We start from the raw sequence: 24,655 nt of genomic DNA, 5'->3' as shown, positions 1-24,655 counted from the left end.
TCTCCCGCGCTTTCCCTCCGCTCCCCTCCCCTTCCCTCCGCCCTGCCCCGGCTCCGCGTCCCGGCACGACCCCTCCCTCCCCGCACCGCCCGACCGTGGCTCCGGCCAATCCCGCCGAGCCTGCTGGAGCGTCCCACCAATCAGAGCGCTCTCCCGCCTCTGCCTCCCGCCCCCGGCGCGGCGGCGCACCAATGAGCCGCGAGCAGACAACCTCCCGCTGAGGGCGGTTGAGCCACCGCCCCTCGCTACCCGCCGCGCCCCTCGCCGCCTCGCGTCAGGGGGAGGCAGGGCCAATCGGGGGCGAGGCCCCGTGCGCCGTAGCCAATGGGAGCGCGGCTGGCGTTGCGACCCCGCCCCTTGTCCCCCTGCCGGCGGCACGGCCGGTGCTCCCCCTTCCTCCCGCCCTCGCTCCCTCTCCTTCCCTCTTGCAGCAATGGCGGCGGTGGCGGTGGCCGTGGCAGAGCAGGAGCAGTTCTACGCCCTCCTCGGCAACCTGCTCAGCCCAGACAATGCGGTCCGCAAGCAGGCCGAGGTAACGGGGCCGCCGCGCCCGTGGCCGCCGAGCCGGCCTGTCAGGGACGCCGGGCCTCGCCGGAGGGAGGGAGGGAGTGAAGGGGGCAGGGAGGCGGCGGGGCCGGCCGAGCCCCACGTGTGAGCAGCGGCACCAGCTGCTGCCGGGCCGCGCCGGGCCTTTCGCTATCCGGGGCGGCGGGGCCGGGCGGTGACGGCGATTCTGCCCGTTGGGCGCGGGGGGCCGCGCCGGCCCTTGGCCCCGTGAGGGCGCGAGGGGTCCTGTTACCCCCCTGGGCCGCCCCGGCGCGGCTGGCACCGCTCTCGCCCCTCGCCCGCCTTGAGTCCGCCCCGCCCCGGGGCCCGTGTGGGAACCCCCGCGGGGGCTGCTTGTCCCCAGTGCCCATGGGTGGCTCCGCCCGAGCCGCCCGGCGTGACGGAGCGCGGCCCCGGCCCCGCCGCGCAGCGGGGGTGGCCACAGGCCGGTGACGGCGGGTTGTGGAGGCCGGCCCTCGGTGACTCGGGAGCGGGGGGTGGATTTCCCAAAGGAGGCCAGAGCGGCTGCCTTGGCGTGGGGGAAGACCCTGCCGTGTGCGCTGCCGAGGCGCCCCTCGCAGGGGTCCGTGCCTCCCCGGCAGGAGCGCAGCCGAGGTGCTCCGCTGTGGCCGCACAGTAGTTGGGTTTTTTAACTTTTCGGAACGGCCCTGTGCGTATTCAAGTGTTTCGTCAGCTAAGAAGTATTTCACCGAAAAGAAGCGTGTTCAATATGCTGAGTTTCTCTTGTTATCAGCAAAAAGTTTTCAGACGTGTTGTTTCAGCTGAAATTCTTTGTGCCGGCTAAGCCACGTTAATTCTTTCTCTCTCAGTCGTGCTTAAGGCTCCATTGTCAAGCCTGGTGGGGAATCTCTGCCGTTGAATTAAATACTAGTGTCTAGGTTTAGCATGAATACTCGCTGCATGGCTGCATCGGGTCTTTTATCGCTCTCATCACTCCAGCGGTCAGCAGAGTTCAGCACATTGTTTGGGGAAGAATAAAAAGCATTATTCCTGATGCTGCAGTGAAAATTCCTCTCATATAAATCGAGAATAAGAAGGAAGGAAGGCATACGTTTTTAGAAAGCTAGCCAAGTTCAGTATTGATTACCACAAACACTTTCTAGAGAAGCAGCAAGAACTATTCCCACATTCCTGAACATAAGAGCTGCAGTGTAAGTCATTCCCTGCGAGCTGAATTATATTCTCTTCTCAACTGCTTACATGTAACATAAGAATATTTTTAACAACTTTTAAACTTTATTGGAATTACAACAAAGCAAATTTATTGGGCAACTGTGTTGTCATGCCTGTGATTTAAAACATTGTTGGAAAAGAACTCGAAAACTTTGAGTCTTACAACTGGCATACTTTGTCAGAAATTTGCTTGGAAGTGAGTTGGAGTTCTTTTTAATCTTTGTACATACATATGCACTATGGTCAATCAGAGTAAGAAACCTTAATTGGCATGATAGATAACCAAGCTTTTCAGGTCTGCCAGTTTCCTTTACAAATACAAGCAAGTAGTATAACTTTTTGCTTATTTAACTGCACTGAACCTGGTATTGGTTTGTGCATATTTCCAAGGTGTGTTGCAAGTATTTCTATGGTTTAGGATCATTGAGAGTGAAAGGGTCCTCGGGGGGTCGAGTGGAATCTCCTGCTCAAAGCAGTGTCAGCCATCAGGTCAGACGAGGTCACGCAGGGCTTTATCCCGCTGCCTCTTGAAAAGCCCTGAGAATGAAGACTGCACAAGCTCTTTGAGCTGCCCACCCTGCTCGACTGTCCTCATTAGAACAGAGAAATCTGAACGTTTTTGCAATTTATGCCAGTTGTCTCTTATTCTTGCACCATGCATGGCTGTGAAGAACCCTCCCAGTCTTCCTGGTGGGTTAATGAACTTTTACCTAGAAACACAAATCTGTCTCTCTACAGTGTAGCTAGACGGACTTTAAGTTAATCTGTTTGTTCCTTCAAGATTTCTTTGGATAAAAGTATTGTGTAGCCTTTAAAATATCTGCTTCCTAGAATCATGCAATACTCATATTTGATTTTAAGCATAGTCCAATCAGTTTTTTAAAGTGTAGTTACTGTAGGAAGGCAATATTGAGTAATTAAGGGATTCAGATGACTTCAGCTAAACTGAATAGCAGCTTTTCATTTGTGTCCAATGAAAACCAGTGAGAATGAGGAATAGAGGACAGAAGAAGAGAGACTCGGGTTATTTCTAATAGGTCTGGTCATTGAAATGAGGATGAGGGGTGTTCTGTTGAAGACTTGCCTTGATGGAGATGTAGTCATACCCTCTCTGGGATTTTAGTAAAAGCTGTAAAAAGAGAAGGATGGGGAGAAAAGTCTGATCACTCCAAACTTAATTTATGGATCTGGATGATTCTCCCCCTGAAGTCTGTTCTTGTGAGACCCCACTGGAGTACTGTGTCCAGCTCTGAGACCACCAACATATGAAGGACAAGGAGCTGTTGGAGTGAGTGCAGAGGAGGGCCATGAAGATGACCAGAGGGCTGGAGCACCTCTCCTGTCAAGTCAGGCTGAGCAAGTTGGGGTTGTTCAGCTGGAGAAGAGAAGGCTCTGGGGAGACCTTGTAGCACCTCCTAGAATGTAAAGGGGGTCTGCAGGGGGGCTGGAGAGAAACTTTTTACTAGGACATAGGGTGGTAGAACAAGGGGTAATGACTTCAAATTGAAAGAGGACATGTTTAGATTAGTGAGAGTGGTGAGACACTGGAACAGGTTGCCCAGAGAAGCTGTACATGCCTCATCCTTGGAAGTGTTCAAGGCCAGGCTGAATGGTGTTTGGAACAACCTGGTCTAGTGAAAGGTGGCCCGGCCTGTGGCAGGGAAGTTGGAACTAGATGATCCTTAAGGTCCCTTCCAACCCAAATAATTCGTGATTCTGTTTATGTGCTAGCATGCTCCATAATTTGACTAGTTTACTGAAACCAGGATTGTTCCTTCTACCATCTGTCCTGTAATGTTGTCTGTTGACTATAAAAGCCCATCTTTCTCTTATTTGTGTGTCTGTCTTCTGATAGAGAAACTTCTGTTTACTTTGTTTTGGTGATTTTCTGCTCATTCTTAAAGTGTATTTCTCAGACTGGAGGGAATGTGAGTGCTGAGTGGAGATAACAGATGCTTGCATGTGTTCTGAAAGTTGGTCTTGCTGTGTGAGAAAATTTTACCTCTTTATAAGGTAGCTGGGGAACTAATTGTGAACTAGAAGAATACTGTGAAGACGTAGCAGGATCCAGGTACACAGGCTGTAGGCAGGGCTAGTAGATAGAACCGGCAAAGAAATCTTCCACGAGTCCATGGGGAAGGTTCTGGCTTTGGCATCCTCTGAATCCTGTCTACTGAATTGACAGAGTTATGCCAGTGAACCACTGCATAGGTTGCTGCCACTTTTAGTGAGTTTAAAGAAGCAGCTCAAAATAGAATTTCATGATTATCAGAACTGACATGAGGGAATCCAGCTTTTACAGTGGTTCAGCTGTCTATGAAAGTGTAGCTTCAGGTCCATGCTGGGTGAGCATGTAGAGAACCTTCATGTTTCTGTATTAGTTTTTATATTTGTAGGCAGTAGTGCAATATGAATACATACATTCATGGAAGTAGTTAACCTGAGAAGGCTTCCTATTCTGACCCCAGACCTCATTTAATTTTTTCAGTCTCCATGATGTGATTAGATTAAATGCAGGGACTCACTGGGGATCCAGAGTCTCATTGACTGTGAGCATATATTGGGAACTAGAGAGAATGTGAAATGAGGATTGACTCTGTGAACTAGGAACCAGGTACAGAAAGAGGAGGAAGATGATGTCTAGTATTACCTGTGTGACAGTGAAACTACTTTATTGAAAACAGCAGAAATACTCTGAAGGTGTGTAAGTTTACCAGAGTATTGGAAGGAGCTGCTGTAGTGTCAGGAATGGGAAGTAGGCAGACAGATTGAAACGAACCTGAGCTCAAGGCTCCTTGAGTTCAGGATGGGATAATGAGTATTTGGAAAGGGTTGAGTAATTTGTCTTGAAAATTGTGTCCACAAAACGTAACTTAGAGTTACTTAGTCTAGAACAATTTCTGAATGTTATAAGTGGTTGCTATTCAGCTTGTAATTCTCCTGTAGGTTTAGTATATTAGAAACAAGCATTTAGAGTTTCAAAAGGCTCACATACACCATGTTTTGGATAGCAAAGGTTTTTTGCTGTGTTTTCCCTCTAGCTTCTAAGTAACAATCTAATTTTAAAAGCCAGGGTGAATGAAATGCATGGCAGAAGAATGTAAGACAATGTAACTGACCTTCTCATTAAACTTTCCATTTTGTTAAGAGGATCTTCCTAGAGAGGAGACTAAGTAGTCTCTGAAATTCAGGCAGAAGTTTAAAGATAAAAAGGTTTTATTCAAAATATGTAGTTGAGACATGTGGCTGCCCTATAACATTGTAAAAGCTGTAAAAAGGTTCAAAACCAAAACTGAACAAATTTTTGGACTACACATTTGTCTGTGGTTATAAACCTGTTGGTCTCAGCTCAGTCTGAGGCTTCCAAAGTTCTTAATTCTTTGATATGATAGAAGCTATGACGGACTCCCAGTGGGATATGTTCCGTGCATGTTGTATTTCTAGGAGTTTATGTTCAGCTTTGGTTGTATTTTGTAACTAACTGCCTAAGTGGCCTGTCACGCATATGTAGATCATTCCAATGTGGCAGGTCTTACTAGGTAACTAAGATTTTACTCATAGTTTTAAAGTAGTCATAAATTTTTATTTTAATAGGTTTAATTTTTTTGCTATGTTATTTTTTTATGAATTGGATGAATACTGATGTTGTTTTAAAAGCAAAGTCAGTTCATATTGATGCTTAACACATAGTTTCCAGTAAATGTTTATAATAAGGTGCATCTCTTTTTATGCAGGAGACTTATGAGAATATTCCAGGCCCATCAAAGATCACTTACCTCCTGCAAGCAATCAGGAACACCGCTACTCCTGAGGAGGTATGTCTCAGTAACCTTTATTTCTGCAGATTTTCAAAGGAACTTGGAGAAGAGGGGAAGAAATCAATGTCAGTGATTTTGGGATAAATGACCAACTTTGGCATTAACTGAAACGTGGTAATTTACTGCACATTTGTGGAGGAGTCACTTATCAGTAGCTGAGACTTTCTGATGTAGGGTATTTAGTTACAGAAATAGTTTTTCATAAGCAACTGCTTAGATCTCCATCATTTTCTGTTGCGTCTGTTGCTTAATGAATGGGTTCTTTCCTTAAAATGTGTAACTAATGTGACTGTTACTGTGATGTTTCTTCAAGTTACAGTTGAGAAATGCTTTCTGTTTTGAGATCCTGTGCCTAAACGTGTTGAACTGATGTGTCATCTGAAGCTTCTAATGCTTCTTAAATTGGAATGGGGGGAGATAAGGTAACAGAGGTATTGCAGGTTTTATTGGGATGGCTTTTGCATTTTGTCCTGTGTGGGCAGAATATTAAGTCATCTAGTGGTATTACAGAATGAGTGGAGAGCAGTCTAAGCACTTTATAAATTTTATCTTTGGGTATACAGTAAAGGTACCTTTTACTTACTCTGTAATTTTGTAAAGGCTCTCAGCTTTAGCAATCAGTTAAAGTACTGGCTGTTAAAACCGTTATTCACTTGGATATGCAGAGTGAAGAACTACTATACATATTTCAGAGCCACTTCAAAGTAAAAACATTACTTTTTTTGATTTCAGATCTAAAGTTTCACTGAACATCTTAAGGATGTAGCATGTAGAATTTCTGAACAATATGATAAGAGCATAAGTGTAGTGTTTCCTTATGGATAATGATGTGTTCTGGTATATTGTGTTCAATTTAGAGGTAAATGCCCTTTGTGCTTTTTAATGCTAAGAAAGTATCAGTTTACCCAAACTGATGTTTAGCTGCAAAATAGTGTTCTTCTGACAGAATGCTTCAATATTATGCTAGAAACAGGTTGCATAAGAGGTATCTAGTTTTCCCTCCTGCCCCTCTGAGATGTTTTGTATGATAGAAAACTAGGGCAGTGTCTCCTGGATTTAAATTTGTCATGGAAAAGATAACTGCTGCTCCTTTTTGCTCAGAGTGATATTATGTATAGTAATCAGATAATGCTGTGCCATAGAAGTCACAGCTGCATTGCACATACTGCTCTTTTGAACACATTAGACAAGTCTGAGTAGCCTACTACAAAGTCATACTTGTGTAAATAAATACTTGCTCCATGTATTTGCTGATTTTATTCCCTTTACATCAGCTAAAGAAATAGCCCAGTGTAAAACTTGTTAAGTTCCCAATGACTTGACTTCCAGCTTACAAAGTGCAAGGAAACCTCTCACCTATAGAAGTTACCCTTAATAAAGACATCAGAGGCTGGCATTGTAAAATAACTTGGCATTTAGCTTTGTGAGTACATAAATCAAAGAAAGGTTTAAATGTTACCTCTTAAGTAAACATTAGGTGCTGAACTCAAAAAATCCTGATTAATAAAACCTACAAACAACCTTTCTGCCCTATAAATCCAAGTACTTAGTAGCCTAATTAGAGCCTAAGTGAAGTAATCCCGTATGCTTGATGTAAACACTGCATATAAACATGCTAGAAAACGTTCTATGCATTTTTAGTATGATACTGCTATCAACAGGTAGACATTTTGTTTCTTTGTATGTTTTAAGTATTGGGCAGAATATTGCATGGCACCAGTGGATAGAGCTTTGGGCCTGGTATGTGTCCTCTGAGCACACTGAATGTATCAACACCACTGAACACAGGGGCCTGGAAGGAACTTTAGAACTTTAAAAGACTACATGAAAGCTGGGTTCAGGTCCCTCTTCATCTCGAAGCCTCTATATTGCTTAACCTTCTCCCAGGAAAACTAGGCTGAAGAAAATTCCCCATCCTGTTTGCATGAGTTGGTCAGTTGTGTTGTAGAGAATACAAAACTTGTAGGACTATTTGGAGAATCTTGCTGTGAGAGTCCTGGCTCTGGAAGCTCTTAGCTTTGGCATTTAAATGGAGAAACAGGGATGCAGATTGTGTTCCCAGGACCACTTGCATGTGATGTGGAAAACCCCATTCAGCTAAATTAGCAGCAACTCTTTTAACTGTATAAGAGGTTTTCTCCTAACCAGGGGATAAATTATGGAAACATGTTTTTCCTCTGTTCTTATTTCATACTTCCCTGATAGCAGAGAAACGCTGTTCACAGAAGTGGAGGGAAGCATCTGACTTAGCGGTTAGAACACTTCTGTGCCAGGTGATGTGCATGTTTGTACACGTGAGACTGAGGAGGGGGTTGAACCCAGATCTCCAGCTTCCTGGACATGAAGCCTCACTGTTAGGAAGTTAGGACTCTACTTCTTCCTATGCAACTTCATTTTAAAGGGTTGAACAGCAAGGTAGTATATATTCACAGTTTATTGATGCATTTTATTCTAGGATGTGTCTCAGGTGTTATAGGCTGTTCCTTTGCAGTTTTGATTTACCACATAAATCTTGGAGAGGAGCAGACAGAGGTTCTGCATTTTCTCCTGCATTTGTTTTCTTCTTGGTTAAGTCTGGATTGGCAGCTTTTGATTGTGTTCTAATTGACAGATGACTAATACAAGAACAAGTGCTCAGTTAAACTGTTTCTGCTGTACTCACAGCCCTCCTAGAGGGCTTTGACCTCTCCCTTCCCCCTCTCAATATTGTCACATGAAGAGATGCATTTCTTAGTCCGAAAACTGCTGCTGCGGACAGATTCCTGGTCAGGATCTGTGGGGGAAGAAGGCAGTCCAGGGGTGCACCACAGTTCTGCCTTTGAATTGTCTGTGGACCTGAGGCACTCAGCACTTTGAATTCCACATGGGGCAAGATACCTGAATGAGATTTTGCAAGTCCATCTTTGGACAGTGTCCTAAATATTGTTTTCTTCCATCCATGAATGTTTTCTTCCTTTAGGACTTAAAAGGAGCAGTAAAACAGAAGTAAAGATCACTGTGACTGTGCTACTCAAGATGGTCAGACTTTTTCTTAAAAAATATGTAAGATTACCTGGACACTTTGAATACTATTGGTGTCCCAAATTGCTGATGATATTTCTTCTGCTGCCCTGTTCATCAAAGTGGTTTTCTGCCTGTGCCTTTCTTTCATCACTCATAAAATCCTAAAACATTTTTAAAGCCTTGTAAATTCTACTAATAGGAAGTGGTATGTTGAAGTTTGAGTATTATGACTACCTTTTATGTTAATAATTTTGGCATTCTGTTTGTATGTGAGCAATTCAGTAATTTAGACATGCAGAAGAATCTAATACTAGGAAAAAATCTTCTATTTTTATGCATCATTGGTAACTATAAGTTCTTTGGAGATGTGCACTTTTATATTGTTCCTGTTCTCTTTAAAAGCTGTAACTACTAAATTGCAGGATTTTAAAATGCTTGTTGGGTACATATCTTGTAATACTTAAACCTAAAAGAACTTTTGGTCTGTGTGAAAAATGCATTCTTAAAGCAGAAGGAAGAGCCCCAGAGCTGCCATTAATCCAGCCATCTTTGTCATAATTAAATTGACAATGTTAGTTTTCATATATAAGTGAATATCTGCTGGGGAAAATATATATTTTAAGTCAATTGCTCATTTGTCATTCCTTCAAACATTTGAATTTGCTTTAGGGATTTGGGGATTTTTTTTCTAAGCTAGTAACTTAACCAGGAGATAATTCATGTTGTGCTGATCTTGCGTCTTTCTGTATGCCTTGTTACTTGTGTTTTCACTTTGCAATCAGTCTGTGTTTATTAGTCTTCTCATATCTTCAGAGCTGGAAATTCTTATCTTTGTTTTCATAAAGCATGTAGTCTTAAGCTCTATTCCTTGTCTGGCCATGTATTATTACTTCAGGAAAGAAATTAATACAATGTGATTTCAGTCATTATCAGATGTCACAGAATATGCACTGAAACACAATGCCTTGAGTAAAGGAAGACATTACACCAGAGTTTGTGCCTTGTTTAGTCCCAGGAAACTTGCTCCCCAGTCTAGGCTTTTCCTGTGTCTTTTCTATACTAATGAGGAAAAATTTAATCTTTCCCAATATTGGTGCTCCCAGGCATAGGAAAAGAAAAGATACTATTATATTATGGTACCATTAAAGTGTTTTGACATGTTGTTAGTGAGATTCCCAGAGGCAGTGTGGAAAGAACCTCCTTCCTGACTTATGTTCCCCATGTGACAGCCCATTGCTGTTTAAGCCTTGGCTTATGCTGGGAGCTGCAGCACAGGTGGGCTCTGTGGCTCTGCTCACCTGCTGACTTCCTTAGGTCTTCCTGGGAAGATCTAGTCTGATGCATGTGGTGGATTCAGTCCATGCTTGAGCTGTAAAGGAGGAGATAAGGATTGATTTCGAGTTGGGTTCAATTCTAGTCCTTCCCTCCTGCTAGCTCTACAGTCATTGTGTGTGCACTGCTCTTCAGCTGCATAGAAGAGAGCCGGGTAGATTGGAAATAGGGTGAATCTGGAGAGTGCAGATCCTAAGAGTGGTATCTTGGGTGGTGTTCTGGCAATACCTGATTTTTACAAGAGTATGTTAGAAGTTGAGACTTTGCAGAGGTTTGTGTTTCTCGTCTATAGATTATACTATAGCAATATAATTGAGAGATCTTCTGGAAATTTGACTTCTGCTGCTCATTGAGCATTTTTGAATTCCAGAAACTTAAAAATGTTCAGTTATCTGAGAAATTGAAGGAGAATTTACAGGTTAATTATATGATAAAGTTGTCCAAATAAGTCACTTGTTAATCCAAAAAACCCCTGTCTGGAATATAATGATCTCAGTACACCATTCAATGTAGAAAGAGTGCATGATTTAAAGATCTTTCAATAATACAACTAAGTCCTTAACTTGCCACAAAATGTGTCTGAGGTTCAGCTATAGGAAAAAGCTGAATACCTCAGTACTGTGATTATTTCTTTGAAGAGCTATAATTGTCAGAAACATTGTTGTAAGCTGGTGTTTCTTTACTATGTTTTTTCTTACTATCATATTTGTCATCTGTTGCTTGAGAGGTATTCCATTCAGCGAATAAATCTACACAGGGAAAACATCATTTGGAAGCATCATGTCAGTCGTCTTTCTTGTAAGAGCATGATTATCATATCAAAACACTTTAACATGCACACTTCTCATTCCATAGGCTCGGCAGATGGCAGCTGTCCTTCTGCGCCGCTTGTTGTCATCTGCATTTGAAGAAGTTTATCCAGCTCTGTCACCTGAGGATCAGACTTCAGTCAAAAGTGAATTGCTGCTCTTTATCCAGTTAGAAGTGCAGTCCACTATGAGAAAAAAAATATGTGACATAGTCGCTGAATTGGCCAGGAATTTAATAGGTACTTTATTTATTTAAGCTGATATTGTGGTAAAATGTTTATGTATTGATAGTAGTTGTATTTGTATCTCTTGTTGCTTTGTCTCATGTAGGCATTTGCACGATGTGCTAACTGATTTCATGGTTTATAGTAAAACTTAGTATTTGTTCACAATATCCTTAATCAGATAAAAATACAATTCTTCAACTTTCGTGCTTTTTAAATTGCTTGAGTTTAGGTGAGATTGTATTAAGGTTTATAAATCCAATTTTGTGTAAATTGTCATATATATTATGCTGAACATGTGCACCAGTTTCTAGTTTTTATGGGCTATTGTACAACAGTAAATAGATATCATCTGTTCTTGAGTGCTTTTCGATTAAACTTTTCAACTGTATTTCATGCTGTGACTTGGGCACAACTTCACATCAGGGTTTTTTAATGAATTTTAGTAGCTATGGCTGGTTTTCCTGCACAGTTGTGATCTCACCACTCTTAACTTTGTTTATCGTAAAACTTTGTTGTGTTTAATGTAGATGAAGATGGAAACAACCAGTGGCCAGAAGTTCTGAAATTCTTATTTGACTCTGTGAGCTCTCAGAATGTGGGACTGCGTGAGGCTGCTCTACATATTTTCTGGTAAGCTTTCAGATGTTGCTACATTTTTGCAGGTTAGCCAAATCATGTCTGAAAATGTAAAAAAACCTGTCACAACTTAATTAACAAGCAATCATATTCGTTTTATTTATTCTGTCATATTGTGGTTTACTTAACTCTGACATGTACAGTTACAATCTGTAGCTTGAATAAGCTTTGGATAAGTTTAAAATAGTAGTTAAGGTTAAAGTTGTGTGAATTTTTATTAATGTTCTTGTCTTATCCTCAGGAATTTTCCTGGGATTTTTGGGAATCAACAGCAACACTATTTGGAGGTCATTAAGAGAATGCTGGTTCAGTGTATGCAAGATCAAGAACATCCATCAGTAAGACCTTTTTATTCTTTTGGGGTTTTAATATGTTCTGAGGGTAGAAACTCAGGACAGTGGTCTCAAACGTAAAGGTTAAACCATGGATTTCAACCAGAGGATTACATTGCCTGAAACTGATGTACATACGGAGTTTTGATTATGCCTCCTGGAAAACAAAAGGCTCAAACCTCTTCTTGGTCCTAAAGCCGACTGACTGCCTCATATCTCCATTACCTAGGCCCAGATTCTTCCTTAGCTGTTGTGCTTGGAGAAACCTAGTTGTAATGGCCTAAAACAGAGCTGGGGTTTTAGCCAGCTACATTGAGGGGTCAGAAATTCCTTGTTAAATTTTCTTTCTGGCCCTTGAATGGTGTAAGTCCACAGTGTCTCCGCCTGTAGCAACTGTACATGGTGTGTCTCAAAACTCTGAATATACAACAGCTCCTTGAACTATTTTTGCATGTTTTGCTGTAAGGGCATGTTAGCAAGCATTGCTTTTCTGCAGCGCTTGTGATTTATTGATTTGTACAAAGAATTGTACTCTGAAAATGTTTCTCTTGTTGTGGAAAATGCTGGGCAAGGATGGGAAACCCTGCTGTGGTGTATGGGTTCAGTTTGCTGCTCCCCCTCAATTACTTTTTCTGACCTTTGAAAGTCAACTGAGTAACATTTTCTAAAGTACCACAAGTCATGCCTTTAAAGAAGCATGTCTCAAACACTTAGATCAAACTTCCTGAAAAATGAGACTGTGACACTTGCATGCAGATTTGAAGTTGGGATGGAAGTTGACGACAATAGGTTTTTTTTCTTTTTTCTTTCACTAATCAAAAGCTACCAAAACAGAACTAGGGAATACTTGCCACCTCATAATGAACTTTTTATATCAGGGAGGACAAAGATGCTGAATGTCTTCATTATTGCTTACCTTAATTTGAAGTAAGATATAAAATCCCGTATTAAAAACTAATTGCTAATCTATTAGGAAAATGTGAAAGGGAAATAATACAAAATATAGTCTCATAAACAAGTCTCATATAAAAGTTAAAGGCATGCTTCATTACCAGTGTTTCACTTTTCTTTCTCCAATCCTGCCTTCTAGACCAAGACTCTGTCTGCTAGAGCTGCAGCTGCATTTGTTCTTGCTAATGAGCACAATGCTCCCCTTCTTAAACATTTTGCAGACTTACTACCTGGAATCTTACAGGTAAGAAACCAAACAAGTAACACTTGATGTACCATTACTGTCTATATATTGACTATATCCAAACATAAATTACTGGTCTGCAGTTTTGTGTAGCATTTGAATTTTTGCTGAGACCCATGTTAACTGTGTCTCTGTTAACCAGACATCAGTCACCAGCACCAGCAAGATACAGCGGAGACTGATGAGAAATGTTGCAAATACAAGATACTTGATAGGGTTTTAAGGAACATAGTTCAAAACTGATTAGCTTATGCAGTGTTACCTGGATAAATGAGGTTAAATTGTAAGGTATTTTAAGTCAAAATCATAAAGGTTTTAAGTTAACCATGGTACTGAAACATGGGCTACACTAAGACTTCAAGTAAGCAGTGATTGGGGGATTTATGGACCCATCATAGTCTGTATCTCTTCACTTTGGAGGAAAGCTGAGCATAGATTCTCAGACTGGGAACAACAGTCTTTACAAATGATCTTTACTGTTTGACAAATTATGAAATAGCAAACAAAGTGCCTTTTTAAGCTTCATACACTTGCTGAGTCTGGGTTAAATGTTTGGATGGATGAATTTGAGCAAAAGTTGAAATTCTAATATAAGGTTGTTTACTTTGAAGGGAGAAGCCTACTGTAAACCCAACCAGAGACAGAAAAGGTTTGAGCTCTAAAGGATGACAATTTCACAATACAGTTCCCTTTCTATATCAAGAAAAAGTGGAAGTAACTGGGTGCCTGTGATAACAGTCGGAGTGTTCACTTCAAGTGCTCTTTAAAATCACTTCTCATGATTTTAAATTAGGCTAAAATTAGTTTAAAGACTGACTTCTTGTTACAGTCAGAACAGCAGGTTCCTGTTGACAGTGTGAACTGTAAACTTTGTGCTTTGTGGCAAGCTGAAGAAAAATTGTGCCAACTTTAGTGGCACCTGCAACTGATGTAATTCTGCTTGATCTTAAATGGAAACTGAGAGGAATTAATTTAAATCAACTGAATTTGAAAATGGGTTATGACACGTATAAGATAAATGTTTTGATACTGAGGTCACTATTTGGTGGTTAGTCCCTGTCTGTGACTTTGTCAATAACAATTGTGTTACTTAAAAGTTGTCATTGGCTGAGAGGACCTTGGCTACATAGTACTGTGTGAGTGAGGCAGGATTTGGGGTGGGCATGCCATTTGTCTTGATGTTCAGCAATTAAATTGAATGCTGTTTTTAGACTTCAGACTCATAGTCCGCTTTGTGTGATATAACTTTCAGTGCTACTGTTTTAGACTGTAAAAGTACATGCTGTTGGCTTGCATTTTCAAGCTTTATTTTTGCAAATACGGAGCACAGAGCTATGCTATGAAATCTGTCTTTTTAAAGCACTTACTGCAAGAAGGACTACGTTTTCTGGCTGTGGTAACATAAGATGGATATGAAGATCTGAGTTTATAAATAGGGATGTGTTAGAATAGTGGTGAGTGACCTTTGGAGACAGTTGGATGCTTTTTTTGTTGCTGTTGAAGTTCATTTTGTTCAAACACTGGTGTGGTAAAAAAACTAAAAAGAAAATTCTGACTTAGCAAATCAGTTCTTTCAGTACAAAAGCTATAGTGGTTATGCTGGAAGTTGAACTTTCAGAACTAAGTTGAAACATTTATCCAAGAGCTTCATTTTGCAGTTGAGGCGAAAGCAGATAGAACTGAACTGACTTTGTGGTGGTGGTGGTTGTCGTTCGATACTACATAAAAGTGCCCCTCTGCCTTCTTAGGCTCACTGTACACTTCCAATTTCTTTCTTCAGAGACTTGGATTTGCTTTAAAAAACTGCCAGAGTTGCAATGGGTATAAAATACAGTTTTACAGAACCTTCCAGTTAATATTACATTATTCTTTGGCAGAATCAGAGGATGAGTGGTATCTATTAGCCCAAAAGGACTTAACCATGAAAGCTCTTTTCTTTCAGAACATTTCTGGTACTAGAAGATGCTGCTTCTGTGTTAACAGTGTGGGCTGGTTAAGTGGACTTATAAAAAATGGTGGATTTTAGACTTAAGTATTGAAAAACACATAACTATTCACTTCAAAAAATGTTTCTACGTTAGGAAGACATCAGATACTTTGCTAATGAAAATTCCTTTCAAAACCCAGGAATTGTGTTTAAAGACTGTTTTTCCTTTGGAGCTTTGGGTTTTCATGTTGTGCTCCTAGATTTGAACACCATTGAATAACTGTTCGGTTTTGGCACTAAAATATCAACCTGATCAGTTAAAATTAAGTTTTAAATTACTTAACCAGAATGTGGCTATGAGTTAGGAAAGACAGTTGTAAAAAGCTTGATTTCTTTTTTTCTTTACTGTGTCCTGTGACTGAAGGCTGAAAGATCTGCTTTAATTTAGTCGCTCTCCAGAGCTGAATCTTGAGATTCCTGGTGTTTATAAGTATAGAGTGTCTACAGTGTTAGATTTGAACATTGTGAGCCATAACCTACTTGTAGAAAACTTGTAGTTTTGGACCCTGCATAGTACTTGTTACGGCTTTATGCATGCAGACCACCATAGCAGGGCCTGACTCTGGAGTCCTGCTGAAAATACAAAGTTGAGTGAAGGCTTCAAGTTAGTTATTCTTTTATTAGTTCTCAGGTTACAGCTCAATCTGGGTGCCTTCATATAGGGACCTCTACCCCAACTGACGCCTCTCAATTATACCTGTACCATGTCATCTAATCCCCAACCACTTGATTTCTTGTTGGTCTCTTGATTTCTTACTGGTTTTCCCTGTTGCTGGGCTGGCTTTCTTCTGAAGTTACTTCATTCTCTTAGAATTGTCTCCTTGGCCCTTTTCTTCTTCATTTAGCTTGTATCTGCTGGAATCAGCTAGGTCTTTGCTAGCAGCATTAGTTTAATCAAAAAGTTTACTCTCCTCAGTTCTTGTTGCTTTGACTACTTAGCTACTAATGCTAAATGAGACTGTTCAGAGAGACAAGAGTGCAATTAATCAAATTCCTTCTATAACAATGGTGCCATTCATATTGCTGTTTGTTTTTATTAATCTTATCTCCATCTTTTTATAGGCTATAAATGATTCCTGCTACCAAAATGATGATTCTGTTTTGAAATCCCTTGTAGAAATTGCAGATTCTGTTCCTAAGTATTTACGACCACATTTAGAAGCTACGTTGCAACTAACTCTGAAGGTAAAGCTAGGAATGTTTTTTTAAAAAAAACAGTTTTTCCATCCTAAAACTTCTGTTCTAATGATTTGCTCTAATCTTCTGGGTTGTAGTTATGTGCAGATACCAGTCTCAGTAACATGCAGCGTCAGTTGGCTCTTGAAGTAATTGTGGCTTTATCAGAAACTGCTGCTGCTATGCTGAGGAGGCATACAAATATTATTGCACAAGCCAGTAAGTATTTTACTCATTTTCTTTGTTGAAACAGTTGTCCTTGACAATATTAAATTGACTTTACAGGTGGTCTGTGGCAGAACCATGTCTAACTGAGAGTTTGCCAGTGCTGATAACTGAAGAAAATTCACTTCAATGTTACCTAATGGAGGAAACTCCTTCCTATTATGACTCTTCATAAATTAATCTTATGGTTGCTTATGGAGCACCAAAAATTTGAATAAAAATACAGTTGTGCCTTATTAGTTGTTTCCAAGGAAAATACTACTTTCATGCTTTTATGCTGGCTTTGGAAATTTTACTGTAAAAAAAGAAAGGGTTGATACATTTAGTGCTGAAGTTCTACGTTTGAAGTTTGGAATGTAGGCCAGATACTCTGTGGTGCTGGCAGCTGAAGACTGAAGGAGTTCAGTGTGCATGTTGAGCGTCAGTGTTGAGTTAAAGCTGTGAATTAAAAATCAGATGCTTGGATAAATACATAGAAATAATCTAATTAGTCTGTTTAGCATGTAGATTGTAAATTCTTTGAAGAGGCACTTTTTAAATCATGCATTATTATTTGAAATGTTAAAAATAAATGTCTTCTGGACAGCCTCAGCAGCAATGCTATATGCAGTGGCACTGCTTTTTAAACCCTGTGTGACTAGATCCTGGCACGGGCACAGCAGTGTAGCCTGCTTTTCCCTCTCTGTCACACTTCTGTTTGTCTAGATTCTTGCTTGTTTTCTGAAACTTGCATAAAAGGCAACCTTTTTGTGTGTGTGCTCAGGCTGGGGAAAGCTGTGTATATGGGTGTCACTAAGATAATCATGAAACTTCTAGAAAACATTGTACACTGGATCTGCTTGGCTTAAGTGTTTAAACTATTGTTGTGAAATTTTGTTGACTAGTAGAATAGTTCTTTTAAGAATATGTTCTTTTAGAATATATTTCAAAATCTGAAAATCTTCAGAACAGTGTATTTTCACTCTGTCCTGTAGCTTGTTGTTGGAAGTATTAATGCTTGACACATGCTGACTCCACATTATTACAAGTTTCTTATCTGGTTGGGCAGCATAGTGGAGAAGCACCTCACACCTCTTCAGAATGTATTGCTTTTACTGGGTTGCTGGTTGGTGTTTAGGAATGAAATACTTGTATTAAGATAAAGCACTGTAAGGGAACTTTTACTGGCAACCACAGTCATATTAAACATCAAGAAGAAACAAGATACTGCAGGTTCTAGATATAACAATGGCCAGAGTGCTTTGGATGACAGTTTGTTTTCAACCTTGCTTGTTAGCAGCAACAGGCACTGAAATCAGTTTTGGGAACTGCACAGCATTTGTGGCAGATGATGTTTGTCTTCCATATTGCGTAGGTGCTGTGATGATACATCTTTCTCACGTGTGTGCTTATGTGTGTCTGTGTCTGAAAAGCTTCTGGGCTTTAATACTCAAGGGGTTTTTTGAGGTTTAGTAAGGGTATATAAAATTCTGACATGTGGGCATCATGCTAGAGAGTTCAGATTGTCATTAAGTTATCTTGATACATAGATAAAAGCCCTCTGAAAGTTTTTGCAGATGTGGCATAGTCTGTCTGAAAATACATAGGCATATCAAGCAAATCAATTCATAGTTTGATCTTTTCTTGATACTTGCCCCACAGTGCTGTCATGAGCAGTATTTACTTCTGTCATTTATTGACTAGAAGCTTCTCATCTGTCCAGATGTGTGTTGGAGAATTTACTTTAGGGTGGTGCCTCTATGGTAGATTACAATAGTGTAAGTATATTATGGAATTCACCAGTTGCAGGATCCTTGATGGGTTCCAGTAAATCTCATTAGCAGCAGGGACAGTTACTGTGTGCCTGCCAGTTTTTCAGTTTGGTTGCTGTAAATGACTGTTAGCTATGGGTGTTTTCAAGATGTGAGGTAGGCTGTCCTGAAAAGATTCTTAAAGGCTGGAGGTTGAGTATTTGACTATAAACTTTTGTTTCCAGGTCAAAGTGAAACTCTTGGCATAAATGATGTTGAATTCAAGCAACAGATCTGAGTGGTTAGTGTGTATTACAAAGTCAAGAGCAACTTACTTTGCTCTGAAAGTGCAAAGTAGACTTTTCACCCTTTGTGCTCCTGAAGGGCACAGGAACTGGCAGACTTAGACAAATCACTGCATTCCTTTCCACTGTGAGAACTCAGAAAAATAGGTAATGTTTATTGCATAGTTGTTTAATGTTGTGATGGAGATTGTGTAATAGTCTCTGTAAAGACTGAGAAGAGTAGACAGCATCAATCTACAGATGTAGAAGTAGAAAATGGTGGATTATTATGGACAAAATATGTTCATGATGTGAAACAAAAATGTTATTAAATAGGGAAAAAAGAAATCTCAAATTCTAAATTGTTGCTTTTTCTAAGAGTAAGGCTTTATTCCTAAGTGACCACTGTATATATAGTTACCAAAATCTATCATGGTAATAAAACTTAAGGGTTCAGTATTACTGTTTCATAACTAATAGTATCTTTCATCAATAAATATTCTACGGATGATGTCAGAGTTTCAGCAGTACTAGTGAAGTGTATCTGAGTTCTTAAAGCACGTAATACTATTTTTAACTCTTTCAAGAACATAGATTTTATTGAGGAGTTTGCTTGTCATAATCCTTACAAAGAATCTTGCATTGCAGTATGAATCATGGTAAGAAATACACTCAAATGTTTTTTATTCTGGATTTGAATGTTCTGGAAACACTTTTCTGACAATCTATTCTCAATTGTTGGCTGATGCAGCTTGACAGACTTGGCCATCTGCTACTGGAAGATGAGTTAGTTTTCTTCAAAAATTTTTTGGAAAGAGAAAACTTAAAATTCATGCTTGTTTCTTGAGAATCTATTTTAAGAAGACAGCCTGAGTTTGAAACTTTTTTTTCAGTTCCTCAGATGTTAGCCATGATGGTTGACTTGGAAGAAGATGAAGATTGGGCAAATGCAGATGAGCTTACAGATGATGATTATGACAGGTAATTATGAAAGTAATTGTTTCAATATATTATCAAGACTGTGACTAAAGGCAGGTTTTAAGAGCGGAATGCAAAGGACTGCTGTGCATTATTTTTTCTTTACTCAAATGACTAGTTTTTTCCCCTCAGTCATGAGCAGCTTATAAGTAGGTTACTTTAGGTGCTGTTCAGCAAGGAAGTAAACTACGTCAGTTTTCAAAAATTGCTGTAATTTGACAAGTTGCATATTCTTTTATCTGCTGTTTTGTACTGTTTCAGCTTTTCAAACTTCAGTTCCTTCTGTCATTTATGTTACTTGGTTCAGAAATCAGTGCCTTCTGAGGGCTAATCTGAAGTTAGCTGGAAACAAAACTGAAGCATACTGACCTGTTTAATCATCTACAGTCAATCTCTTCATATTTTTCTGTATCTATGCCCTTGGAAAGGAGGTGTTGTTAGAGAAAGAAGCTGCCTGTCTTTGGAATAAGGTCATCATGCACCATGGAATTCCCTGCTGGATTTCATCTAGCTCAGAAATAGTAAATTTTGTCATTATTTTAAACCCCTTTGTATGGCCAGCAGTAGCTTGTCATGTTGTGTTTTAGGTGAAAAAGACATGAAGATGTCCAGTCATTCTGATTCATTTATTCCTACATGCTTTGTCGCTTGCTCCAACTTTTTACTAGAATAACAGTGGTTTGTCCTGTTACATTTGCTCTTGTCCAACTACAGTTAGAGTGCAGCAGAAGCAGGCAGAAATAGTTTTGGAGATAACTATCTCCACATTTCTGTAAAGACACCAATGTTCATTTACCAGTCTAGACACTCTTTGACGTATCTGCCATCTCCTTCCAGACTCAGATGTAATTAGTGTTTTGAGACAATTTGTCACAGAACACTTAGAGATCTTCATAGGAAAATGGGCAATAGAAGAGATCTTGGTTTACCCTGAACTGTATAGTAACTTCTACTAGATATCAGGCTTAAAAAGACACGTGCAGAACTGATGGCAGTAGGAATAGGAATTTGTGGAAGAACCACTTTAATGTTGGCCTGGCTTGGAGACTTTTTCAGTTATAGAATCATAGAATCATAGAATCGATTGGGTTGGAAAAGACCTCCAAGATCATCGAGTCCAACCCTTGGTCCAACTCTAGTTCATTTACTAGACCATGGCACTCAGCGCCACGTCCAATCTGTGTTTAAAAATCTCCAGGGATGGTGAATCCACCACCTCTCTGGGCAGCCCATTCCAATGCCTGATTACTCTCTCTGTAAAAAATTTTTTTCTGATATCCAACTTAAATTTCCCCCGGCAGAGCTTAAGCCCGTGCCCCCTTGTCCTATTGCTGAGTGCCTGGGAGAAGAGACCAGCCCTCACCTGGCTAGAACTTCCCTTTCAGGTAGTTATAGACAGTGATGAGGTCACCTCTGAGCCTCCTCTTCTCCAGGCTAAACAACCCCAGCTCCCTCAGCCTCTCCCCATAGGACTTGTGCTGCAGTCCCTTCACCAGCCTTGTTGCTCTTCTCTGGACCCGCTCCAGCATCTCAATATCCTTTCTGAACTGAGGGGCCCAGAACTGAACACAACACTCAAGGTGTGGCCTCACCAATGCAGAGTACAGGGGAAGGATCACTTCCCTGGTCCTGCTGGCCACACTATTTTTGATACAGGCCAGGATCCCATTGGCCTTCTTGGCCACCTGGGCACACTGTTGACTCATGTTGAGCTTCCTGTCAATTAATACTCCAAGGTCCCTTTCTGCCTGGCTGCTCTCCAGCCACTCTGTCTCCAGCCTGTAGCGCTGCATGGGATTGTTGTGGCCAAAGTGCAGGACCCAGCACTTGGCCTTGTTGAACTTCATCCCATTGGATGGGATTATCTTTGATTGTGAAAGTAAGCTGTCCTTTCATTCCCTCCCTCACGTAGTAGACCATACTATTTTAAATTATTTGTTTCCTCAATGTTGAAATTTTGCTGTACAGGTAGAATTGTCAGAAATCACCACTGCATTCAGTTTAAGTATTTGTATCTTTTCAATCAGTTGAATTTCAAAGAGAAACAGAATATTAAAGTTTAAATCCTTATCAAGCCTTTCAGGGTGTGGAAATTTATTCAGATGGTTTGCTTTAGACAGCTTAGTAAGTACATTGAATCATCCACTTGAGGCATGCCTTTTTCTCTTTATTGTCAACAGAGTAACTTTGTTCTTCTAAACACAGATTAACTGCCTATGGATTTTGGAATGAAAATTTTCCTTTTCTCAGTTAGAAGTCACATTTAGAGCGAGCAAAGATCAGAAAAGAAGCTCAGCAACCTCAGCTTCCTTTGGGCCTCAGAGGAATAAGAGAGCTTGAGGCTTAGACATAAAACAGTGGACATCAGTTGGTCACTGGTGATTGTATGTGCAGTGTTAGTTTTTTCTTTTAGCAGGGTCACTCACAGTGCCACTGTGTTTCCCGCCATTGAAGTTCACCTTCGTGGAGAGCTCAGTGGCTGATGTGCATGCCAATGTCTTCTGGTGCTTAGTCTTTGTAGATTCAGAAGAAGACTGGAATTTTTGTGCAGTCACAGAAACAGGCTAATGATCATCAGGCTGCACCCTAGTTATGGTGTGTTCGGATCTGATTAAGGGGGATGTGAGTCAGCCTACACAAAAGCAGCAGGGAATATTTTAGCATTTCCAGCTGTTGCTCTGACTTCATAGAGCAGTAAAATTTTAAAGGAGAAAAAGGTTAATTTGACTTCCTCTTCTCTTGGCAAAGCCTTTGCAAACATTGCAGGAAGATGTGTGGTCATTTATTTTTTGTAGATAAACTATCTTTATTTCCTCTAATTGAATGTGTGAATTAATAGTGGGAAAAAAGAGCTCAATGAATGTAATTTCAGATGAAAGCTGCTGTGAACTCCTAGTGAGTTGACTCCAGTTTAAACCTGTGTGCCTATGCACCACTGTCCTGCTGGTGATGTGTCTGTTTATTTGAACGTGATTAATCTGAAGAACAAATACAATACTGTCAATATCTTTTTGCAAATACCTTTGTTCACAGTATTTGAGTCTCTACACTATGATTTGTAATGAGACTCGAAGCTTCAAACATAATAATTTGAAGACCTCTGTTTCTTACGTAGCTGACTGGTACGGTGAAGAACAAGGAGATTCATCCCTTTCTGAACCATTACTCAGCTTTTTCATCATCCTGGGTGTTTAGGATGGACTGTAATAACCCTGAGCTATTACAGTGCTAGCCATACCCAGAATGTGACAGTAGTTATCTGTGTCCTGGAAACTTTCTTGCTTTCCTGTAGGGCATAATTATCCTGGATGGAACAAATCACTTTACACAGATAATGGTTGGCTATTCTCAGTTCTGTATCAGAGAATCACAAATTCCTCACCTGGACTGAGTGTTTTCTCCCTGAGTCATTAACAAGAGAACATGCTAATAGAGTAAAGGTGCTGCAGCCATGCAAGAAAGGTCTTCTGTGTGCCAAAATTTGAATTATTCTTCTTCAGCAAGTCTGAACTCGTTTGTGTTCTCATGACAGAAAGGTGATGGCTAGTACTATTTCTCCATTCATTGCAAATTTAGTTTTGTCTTTTTAGGTATGTGTAACTGCTGCAAAATTCAGTCTGTACCTTCACTGCTAGTGCTCAAGTTTCTCTGGTAGTAATCTTAATCAAAGGGCTGCAGATAATAAATGTTTCGTTGAATAGTAAATAACTATTTTGTGACTGGCTTGTGTGTGTTCTTAGATTTGGGTATGGTTTATTTACTTTAGAATGCTCATGTATTTAGATGGCAGAAGGTTGAAGGCTGGAACTGTGGGGAGGGGTACTTGTGTGCCCTGTTGAACTGCTTTGTTTTATTGTCAGTATTAAACCACTGATATTTCTGTAAATCATATTTAGCAATGCAGTGGCTGGTGAGAGTGCACTGGACAGGATAGCATGTGGCCTTGGAGGGAAACTTGTTTTGCCCATGATTAAAGAACATATTATGCAAATGCTTCAGAATCGTAAGTAACTACCTTTTCTTTTTTTTTAACAATTCTGTGCTTTCCAGGAACTCTGATACCTCTTAAATCTTCATGTTTAGCCACTTGATCTTTTTATATGTTTCCACTTTTGATGTCAGCAGCAAAAGCTGTAAATGCTGTGAACTTGGAAGTTTATACAGACTAAGGCCTGTGATTTATGAAGCTTACATACAGTGCATTTTTTTCTGCAACATGAACAGCTGAACAGAAATGTCAAAACCAAAACACTACACTTTTTTAAAACACGCAGCCTGGGAATTACATATAAATAAGGGAGGATTTGAGGGCTTTTTACTTTAAAATATTCTATCTAAATTCCTATACAGTCACTCACAGTACCTTAAGTTTGGTGAAGCATCACCTGTTATTCTTAGCTTCATGGGTTTTGCTTCTTCAGAACTGCCTCTTTTAAATGGAATTTTAGTATGTTACAGTTCATAGAGGGAAACTTGTTGCATTGGCTTTTTTCCCTATAACTTGATGGACCAAAATACAAAGGTCTTTGGTAGGCTGGCTGTCTTTCAGTATGCTGATTTTTAATATTTGTTTCATGAGGTGTTTCCATATATTCTTATCAGTTGCTTTGTGTGCTTCTTTTCCTCTTAAAATACCTGTAATGCTTGCTCAGGCAATTACTCAAAAGAATGCTGTGCATTGCTTTCATGCGCTTTCACTTGACTTGTGCTTTGAACCTTTGAAGTAAAAGATAATGCAGAAGTTCTAGGTATGATTTTTGCCTCCATGGTTTAAAACCCAGCCCAGAAGAGACTGTTAACCATATTAGATGTGGAAGAGAGGGCTACTCAAGGTAGCACATAACACGTGTAAACACTTACAAAGTCTATTTGGAATTAAGTTTTTTGGGGTTTTTGTTGGGGTTTTTTGTTGTTTTTTTTTTAAAGACAGTTTTATTAAGGGGACAGGCTAACCTGACTCTTCAAGTGTTGATAGCTTCAAGGCTCACAGCTGCCTAGTTTTGTAGTACACACAGAGAGGTATGGAGTCTGCTGTGAGACCTCAGTCCTGTGAAGGGTAGGAGTCACACAGTGGGTGCCTGATGCTTTCTGCTGGGTCAGGGCTTTCCATAACCATTAGCAATCTTTGGAGAAGGGAAATGCAAAAGATACTGTTCGGTTCAGAGGCTCTCAGTGGTAGGGGT

The 24,655-nt window shown here is 40.3% G+C and overlaps 1 protein-coding gene across 1 annotated transcript in view; it reads left to right on the top strand.

Moving 5' to 3' along the window:
• Window positions 1-374: 374 nt before the first annotated feature.
• IPO5 (importin 5) overlaps window positions 375-24,655 on the top strand; it is a 42,265-nt gene continuing 17,984 nt past the window's right edge. The window contains exons 1-10 of the mRNA XM_071549241.1: window positions 375-532; window positions 5,475-5,555; window positions 10,749-10,941; window positions 11,457-11,559; window positions 11,807-11,903; window positions 12,988-13,092; window positions 16,142-16,264; window positions 16,354-16,474; window positions 19,388-19,475; window positions 23,369-23,475. Coding sequence (XP_071405342.1) covers window positions 434-532; window positions 5,475-5,555; window positions 10,749-10,941; window positions 11,457-11,559; window positions 11,807-11,903; window positions 12,988-13,092; window positions 16,142-16,264; window positions 16,354-16,474; window positions 19,388-19,475; window positions 23,369-23,475 — 1,117 coding nt within the window. The 5' untranslated portion in view covers window positions 375-433. The remainder of the gene's footprint in view (window positions 533-5,474; window positions 5,556-10,748; window positions 10,942-11,456; window positions 11,560-11,806; window positions 11,904-12,987; window positions 13,093-16,141; window positions 16,265-16,353; window positions 16,475-19,387; window positions 19,476-23,368; window positions 23,476-24,655) is intronic.

The sequence above is a fragment of the Pithys albifrons genome, chromosome 1 (genome assembly GCF_047495875.1).
Source record: "Pithys albifrons albifrons isolate INPA30051 chromosome 1, PitAlb_v1, whole genome shotgun sequence".
In the NCBI taxonomy this organism is placed as follows: domain Eukaryota; kingdom Metazoa; phylum Chordata; class Aves; order Passeriformes; family Thamnophilidae; genus Pithys; species Pithys albifrons.
This window is presented reverse-complemented; position numbering and strand designations above follow the sequence as displayed.